The sequence below is a fragment of the Marmota flaviventris genome, chromosome 2 (assembly GCF_047511675.1).
Source record: "Marmota flaviventris isolate mMarFla1 chromosome 2, mMarFla1.hap1, whole genome shotgun sequence".
Classification (NCBI taxonomy): Eukaryota; Metazoa; Chordata; class Mammalia; order Rodentia; family Sciuridae; genus Marmota; species Marmota flaviventris.
The window spans coordinates 104,228,016-104,236,506 of NC_092499.1; the positions used below are offsets into that span (position 1 = coordinate 104,228,016).

Genomic DNA, 8,491 nt, shown 5'->3' on the forward strand with positions numbered 1-8,491 from the left:
CCGAAAACTAAAAATAATAAATAGTTTTTAAAAAATAAAATAAAATTTTATTCTTTTGGTAAAACCCAATTTCTTAACCTCTTTTGAAAATGCATACATTTCTAGGCACAGTAGCACATGCCTATAATCCCAGCAGCTTGGGAGGCTGAGGCAGATGGATTGAAAGTTAAAAACCAGCCTAGCAACTTAGCAAGACCCTAAGCAACTGAGTAAGACCCTGTCTCAAAATAAAAAGGAAAGAAGGGAAAAAGAGAATGAGGGGGGAAAAGAAGAAGAAAATGCCCACATCAGGGGTTCCATCCAGGCTTCTTTGCTATCTTAGGTGGTAAGGATTTTACCATCTATGAATGACAGCTAGCAATAGAAAGAACTACTCAGTCATCTCTACATATAAAAGCAGAAAAATAGGGTGTGCATGATATCTCTTTCTCTTTTAAGTTAGTACATTTCCTACAGAGGAATATCTATCTCTTATTTTATTATTTTCTATACTGGTGAAGGTCTAGATAAGGCACAGATGTCTCTCTCCGAGTACATAGTTGATTTCAGCTTTCATATCAATTCATTGTGCCATGTCTAATGAGGACTCTGAGGAGACTTGGTCGACTAATAACAACATTTGCCAAAAAGTGAAGAGTAGCATGATGATTTAGATCAAATCAAACCCTAAAAGACTAAATCAAAAGCAGAAAATGAAGAAAACACAAATGGTCACTAAGAATTTGAATCTGGTGATTCATTTAATGCTGAACTTCGGTGGGAGCACATTGTGGCTATCTCTGTGTAATGGCATTCAGTATGGGATGGCCATAATGATAACAGTTCTTTCCTCTTGTTTTAGAGAGGAACTTGAACCCCAAAGCAGCCTGCCTTAAGAGAAGGGAAGAAGAAAAAGTTTCTGCCGTATCGGCAGAGCCACCAACCACGCTGCCAGGAACCCATCCTGGGCTTAGTGAATCTACCAACCCTATGGGTCATATGTAAACATCAGCCAGGTGAGTACAGCTTTGAGAAAAAAAATACAAGGAAATCACTTAAGATGCATGTTAGATTGGGTTAAAAATCTTTGAACAAAGTTCTCTGTTGGGCATTGGCCTTTGCAAAGGTCATATGTAATTTAGAGTATAGAGTACAGCAGTTTGCCTTTCTCTTATCTAATTAGAGAGCCAGTGGCATTTTATATTATTGTCTTCTAAGTTTGACAGTGTCCTATAATTTATTAAGAAATGTTGGGGGCTGGAGTTGTGAGTCAGTGGTAGAGTGCTTGCCTAGCAGGTGTAAAGCATTGGGTTCAATCCTCAGCACCACATAAAAATAAATAAATAAAATAAAGATATTGTGTCCATCTACAACTAAAAAAAGAAAAAAAATTTTTTAAAGAAAGAAAGAAATGTTGGATATTCTGTTCCGAGTCATCTCGTGTACTCATTCCTCTCATGAATATTGTTGTGATCCTAGTTATAATAATGCAGTGACTCATTCATCAGAAGGTATTGTTGTTCCCACTCATACTCCTTATTCTTCTATTCAGAAATGCTTGACTTTATCAGCAAGTAGTTTTATGCTAATCATCCATGTCTTCTTTGTCATGAATTTTCTACACTTGAAAGAGTTACTGCTTACTTCCATTTGGCTCAGTAATACAAGTTAGTAATACACACCTTCCTCCCCCTTGTAAGCACATCATTTAATACCTCTAGAATCTGTCAATGAATGTGAAGATGTTACATGATATAACCAGAATACTCTTCTCTCTGGTGGAGTTTTATTTGTTGAAAGACTTATTCTTTCTGCCCACCCCACCCGGGATTCTGGGTATCAAACTCAGGTCTCACACATACTAGGCAAATGCTCTACTACTGAGCTCCATCCCCAACCTGAAAGACTATTATTTTTTGTCTATCTTTCATGGACTAAACACATCTTTGTGATTTTTTTTTTTCATACAATACAGTCACATTGGTATCTAAGTTGTAAGGTTAATATTTAGAAAGCTCAAATTAGTATAGACTGTAATTAAATATTTGCAGCAGTAGCATTTTATCTAGTAGTATAGATTAAGAATAGAACTACTGGCTGGAATTGTGGCTCAGTGGTAGAGTACTTGCTTAGCATGCAGGAGGCACTGGGTTCGATCCTTAGCACCAGATAAAAATAAATAAAGGTGTATTGTGTCCATCTACACCTTAAAAAAAAAAAAGGAATAGAGCTTCTAACATAATTTTTATATGCTGCCTTAAGCAGTATTTTAAATCAACAGATTTAAAACAGTAAAAAGCAGATGGTAGAAAAGTAAAATAGGAAAAAAATATATTCATTTGGTCTGCTTTCTGGCTTTATCGTTTTGAGCTGAAAGTCTGGGATTTAATTGAATATTTACTAAACTGCAAACACTAGTCAGTAACTCACCTTTTTCTGAAGGATTTGGTGCTAGCCAACACTATTGGGATCAAACTAGATTACAATTGAAAATTTCATTTTGGGAAAAAGGGAGGAAGAGCCAATATAATGAGTTAAGTCAATAGTAATAGTAACATTGTCACACTGGAGAAAACGCCAAACCACTTCCCCCACAAAAAAATATTAGTAGTCCAATAGATTTTCGTGTCAAAGAGACTTTAGGCAAGAGCTTGTTAATTTGCAGATCCTCTAAAAGCCAAGCCATTGTTTTATATTCTGTGAAAAATATAAAATACTATGAAAAAGTTAAGTACTCTTATTTCATAAATAAGCTTTGCTGTTTTAAAATAAAAGCGTATCACTATTTCTCAGTGAAAAGTAATTCCTAAATTGATAGATCATTTCAAAGAAGAGTGAGGAGAGGTAACTTCATATGTTCAAATCCCACCACTAGGCTATGTAAAAGAACACTTGACATTCACACTTGATTTTATCTCAGACCCTGGGTTTTATTTTTTCTTGTGTCTATTCAGTTTGTTTTACCTATTTTTTTTTCTTACCCAGTCTCCCACTAGCTTTATCCCTTAACTCTGTCTCCCTATCTCATTTCTCTTTTCCTGATGACTTCCTGATCTTTTACTACTTCTGTGTTTCATTTTGCTTTCATATCTTCTACCCTTATCCTTTTTCATAATGTGGATATTCTTTTACTTAATTAAAATTTTAAAATACATTTTAAAAGGCTTCAAGATTATGAGACATGCTATCAATACACTTTATTCCATAGATTTTATAGGCTGTTCTTAGAATATGTCTTATGGTTGCTACTATCTGGTTTTACATGTTAACCTGGTAATCTTCAGTTCTTTGTAAAACTGGAGAACAGATTAAAACCAGCAAAAGATTTGGCAGCAAGAAAACTGCTACTATAATCAGAATGTCTAAGAAATGACCACAGAATGTCTGGTTATAAAAATATAAGAGCTGGGCATGATGACGCATGCCTGTAATCCCAGCAGCTCAGGAGGCTGAGACAGGAGGATCTCAAGTTCAAAACCAGCCTCAGCAGCAGTGAGACACTGAGCAACTCAGTGAGACCCTGTCTCTAAATAAAATACAAAATAGAGCTGGGGATGTGGCTCAGTGGTCGAGTGCCCCTGAGTTCCATCCCTGGTACCAAAATTCTCTCTCTCTCTCTCTCTCTCTCACACACACACACACACACACACATATATAAATAAAAGGATGTCAGGCATGGCGACATGCCTAACCAACTACTCAGAAGGCTGAGGTTGGATGATTGCTTGAATCCAGGAATTTGAGACCATCTTGAACAACACAGTAAGACCCCATCTCAAAATACACATACACAAGAATTTGCCACCAATATAAAGCCAAATAGCTTTGAATCCCTTAGTTTTCTATCCTGGAGCATAACTTTGTCAATTAACAGTACTATGCTTATTGTTTACTAAGGAAGTGAAAATTTAATATTCTTCCTAAACTAGTTCCATCATAAGTGGTTTAAATGAAGTAGCTCCTTTTATTTTAGGTTTCACTTGCTGTGATTTTAGTTACCCAGTTAACTGTGGTTCAGAAATACTTAATGGAAAACTTTAGAAATAAACAATTTATAAGTTTTAAATTGTGTGCCATTCTACATAACATAATAAAATCTCACTCTGTCCTGCCCAAGATGTGAATCATCTCTTTCTCCCCAGTATCTGCACTGTTTGCTCCTTGCCTGTTAGTCACATAGTAGCCATCTTGATTATCAGATCCACCATCTCAGGATTGCAATACTTGTTTTCAAACTTTTACTTAACAATGGCCCCAAAACACAAATCTTCATTTTAGTATACTGTTATAATATTGTTGCTCATCTCTTACAATGCCTTTATTATAAATTAAAATTTATCATAAGTGTGTATACATAGAGGAAAACAGTGCATCCATTGAGGCTCTTGGAAGATAGCCTTCTCAGATAAGGTAGTAGGGATAGGGGTGGGACTGATAACCTATAAGAATGAAGCTCATTTGTAAGTCAATTACCAGACTACTAGTTTAGTGCAAACATTTCTGTAAGTGAAGAATACTGACTTGTTTTAAGAGGATGGTGTTTATTTTTAACAACTATGCACTAACTAGTACCTGTTCTCTCCCTGCCACAGTTCCAGAGTTATCAGTAGGCTAGATAGAAGGTGACCTCTCCTCATAAGGACTTGGACAACTCAGATTATCTGAAGACACAAACCTGACAGGAGGGAGAAGATAAAACAAAACACTTGAAGCAAGAAACTCAAATGTAATCCTATGATCAAAGCAACTGGTGAACACTTCCATCAGAAGTGAAAATAGGAAGCTCATCGGATAGAACGTCAGCCCAAGAGATGTTTGCAGCATATCATTTTGTTGCAAGCAGCATGTCGCTTCTGCACAATCAGAGACTGTCTCGATCTCTCCACTCACCGTGGAAGTTGCCTTGTGCCTAAACTGAATTGACAAATGCATTGTAACTACAAATTTTATTTATTGTTATGGAACTGTAAGGTCTACATATAAAGGGAAAAAGTTAAATGTGGAAAGCTGATGTATACTCAGCTGATGCCAGCATTTGTTAAAGCTGTTCACGTGCAGAGAACAAAGCAGTGACAACCATTGGCCCTTAGCATTCCCGGCATACCTGTTAGTGTCTTAAAAAGGAAGGGAAAAGTCTTTTGTTGCCCTCTCCTATCCTTTTGCCATATGAATAGTGTTTTCCATGAAATAGGAAAATATTACTTGATATAGCATTTCTCTCGCTCTCATTTTTCATTCATTTTTATTTTCTCTTCGTGGGTGTTATACTTGATCTTTGAATCTGAGTAGTTTATGGTCACAGTCCAGAATTCTCCATGCAGCCCTGTGTGCTCTGTACATCCACCTTATAGTGGTAAGCAGAGACTATCTGTGACCATAGCCTTGCTAAGATTTTAAAAGGGGAAATTTCAACCCCCTAGGTTTTCCCCCCAAGTAAACATTGCTTTATTTCTAATAATAACCAAGACTTTTCAAGCTTCTAGGTTTCATAGTAAAGCTTGTAATAATAGCAAGAAGTGTAAATTACAAGGGAAGAATCTACTTTTTAGAAATTGCTTTGTTTTCCAAGCAGTAAGTACTACATAATATAGTACTTGTAAAGTGTTAGCTGTAAGTAAGCACAAGATACGTTTAAAATACAAAGATGATTTTTCAGGCTGTGATTATGGTGAACAAAACAAAACCCAGTAGTCACCAAGGCAGGTAGTGTGATAAATGAACACACCACTCTGAGGCTAATTACCTAATGGAATACAAGAGCAATGGTCACCCATGTTTCCTTATCCGAGCCTTTATTTCTCTGTCATTTGGATGGCTGGTCAGTGGGGAGGAATTCAGTGGGTGATTTAATCAACTGCAAACCATCTGCCCCCATCCCAAGAAGAGGAGCCAGATTAGCATTAAACCAGTACGTGTCAGCCCTTTGTAATACTGTGCACTAAGGCACCCTCTGTCTCTAACCCTTAGGAGTTGTTTTTTAAGTCATAGTCATCACGCTGAACTTCCACGAAATCTGTCTTCCACCACAACCACCCTGGGAGAGAAAAACATGCTAAACAAGGTTGTCTTGGCTTAGTAATTCCTTATAGCCAGTATCAACAATGGCAATCAGCACACAGAAGAGAGAGCCCAAATCACTATGTAACTTAAAAATTTCTGTTAATTTGAAAGAACAAAAACAATTAAGAGAACTGCATATCCTCCAATCAGGATGATTCCTAACAAATCAGCTATTTGTGAACTTGGTGGACTTTTTGGTTACCTTAATTTGCATATATTCTCCAATTACATCAGAATCTATCTGTGGCCTTGTTCTTCATTTCAGTGTTAATCAGCTAAACAGAAGTTGTTGCTTATGATGTGTGAGTGAACATATGCCACTGCCTGGCCTTTTTTCTTCGGAGCTTGTTGTCTTTTTCGCTATATTAGACTTTGCAGTATGCCCAGAAGCTTTCCTTCATAAAATAGAAAGAAAAAAACATTTGGCTTATTTTTCACTGTAGCTAGTCTTTTATACAATAATCTTGTAAGAAAATTTCTTGAATTCTAAATATTACTCTTTCTAGATTTTTGAAATCGAAAGTTTTCAGTAAAAAGTTTCTTACTTTATTTTATTATATTAGGTAGTAAAAATGTAGGGTTATTTACCATAACCTGTTCATTAATATCAGAAATTTACAATAGCATTTTAAGACCATAGTAGGATTCTAGCATACCGTGTAGTACCTATGGAGTATTGTAAGAGCTACTTGTTCGAGATGAATTGCTTCTCATCTTGTTCTCCAGTTTCCATTGTTGGTTTATTGCAGATTTGTATCCTGTGTCAAATTCAAGGTATTATTGATAAACCTTTTCAACCAGCAGCAAGAAGTTCAAAATTTTTTCTGTCACTGTAACAGAAAACACAATATGTATATAACATTTATGTAGCAATAAATGTGCCATCTTTTTTTTAACATAGTAAACTAGTGAGTTTTTTACATTCCTTTTTCCCACATAATAATGTATTGTTTTCTTTTCTCTATCTCATCTTTCCCAGAAAGGCTTATGTGCTTTTCCTGTCTGCATAATCTGCGTTTTTCTGAGAAACAACAGTAAGACATCAGTGAACTGGAAGAACTAGGGTGATATCTAGCTTGTAGCTTCTCCAGGTTGTGCATTTCTCTTGTACTTTCTACTGATAGTGGCCTTTAGCCTTTATCTAAAGGTTGGACAAACAGCAGTTAGTAGCTAAAGAAAATCTGCTCTTGTAGATCTGGAGGGAAATGAAGACAATGGAAGGACAGGAGTGAGGCTTTTCAAGTTAATATCCCTTAAGGCACTTTTACATTTCTCATGTCCAGTTTTTAGCACCACCACCCCCCACCAAAAAAAAAAAAAAAAAAAAAAATCCTAGTGATTATCTAGGAGAACTTCATGTCAATCAAGAACCAGAGATAGTGACTTTGTAGAGGGCCTTTGCTTAAGCAGCCCAAGGATGGTATCTGACCTGTTAAGATTGGTTCTCTGAATTTTGAATGTGCTTTTCACTTTGGGGGCCCAGCAGAGGATTTTACTTATATTGTGGGATTCAGTAAAAACAAACTTTTTTGGTTTGATTTTACACAAAATGATAAACTAAAAAGCTCCACCCAAAAAGAAAATATACAATGTTAGAGCTGAAATTAAATCTGGAGATCATCTAGTACAACCACCTCGTTTATAAATTTATAAAAACTAAGGCTCAGAAAGCTCACATCTCCAAGAGCACAGAATTAGAACAGATCAAAACACTTACAACTTGTCATACAAACCTCCATGCATTTACTTTCTCTTCTTTCTTTTTACAGATGTCTAGATCTAATCTATTCAGGCTTTATTTTCCTCTATTTGTTTCCATTCATGTTGCTTCTAGCTCATAATTTTTTCTTCCCTGAAAACTCAGATTTTAAATAAATATCATGAGAGGGGTGTGTGTGTGTGTGTGTGTGTGTGTGTGTGTGTTAGAAGTTGAAAATGTTGGTTTTGGCATCAAACAGTCCTTGATTCAAATCCAGATTCAACATCTAATTAACTCCATTTCCTTATCTGAAAAATGGAGATACTTACAAGACTTGTTTAAGTACTGAATGAAACAATGTATGGAAAGCTCTTACCATGATACCTGTCATATAATAAGTACTCAATAAATGATAAATATTTTTTAAATAAATAGTATTATAACCAGCTCCTGGGATGATTCCTCTTTGGCCACCGTATAGAGGTAAAGGGTAAATTCCCAGAAAATGTCAACCACTCTTCATAGGAGTGGACGATGTTCTTTTATAGCAATCTGATGAAACATTACATTTCTTTCAGTGACCTCCCATGGCTTCATTTTAAGTGGATATATATGGTAAATGATTAGAAAATACTAAAATGTTTTTCTTTTTAAAAAAAAAAAAAAAAGATGTATGAGCACACATACACTCATTAAACCATGTTTCAAAAGAAAGCACATGCCTGTAATCCTGGTACCAAAATCCCTGGTACA

At 35.8% G+C, this 8,491-nt stretch overlaps 1 protein-coding gene across 13 annotated transcripts in view; it reads left to right on the plus strand.

Annotated features, from left to right (window-relative positions):
• The window catches only part of Tcf12 (transcription factor 12), a 348,998-nt gene extending 340,814 nt beyond the window's left edge, over positions 1-8,184 (plus strand). For all 13 annotated transcript variants that reach the window (XM_071608299.1, XM_071608302.1, XM_071608300.1 and 10 more), the window contains 2 exons: positions 842-995; positions 4,572-8,184. In XM_071608299.1, coding sequence (XP_071464400.1) covers positions 842-984 — 143 coding nt within the window. In that variant the 3' untranslated portion in view covers positions 985-995; positions 4,572-8,184. The remainder of the gene's footprint in view (positions 1-841; positions 996-4,571) is intronic.
• The last annotated feature ends 307 nt before the right edge of the window (positions 8,185-8,491 follow it).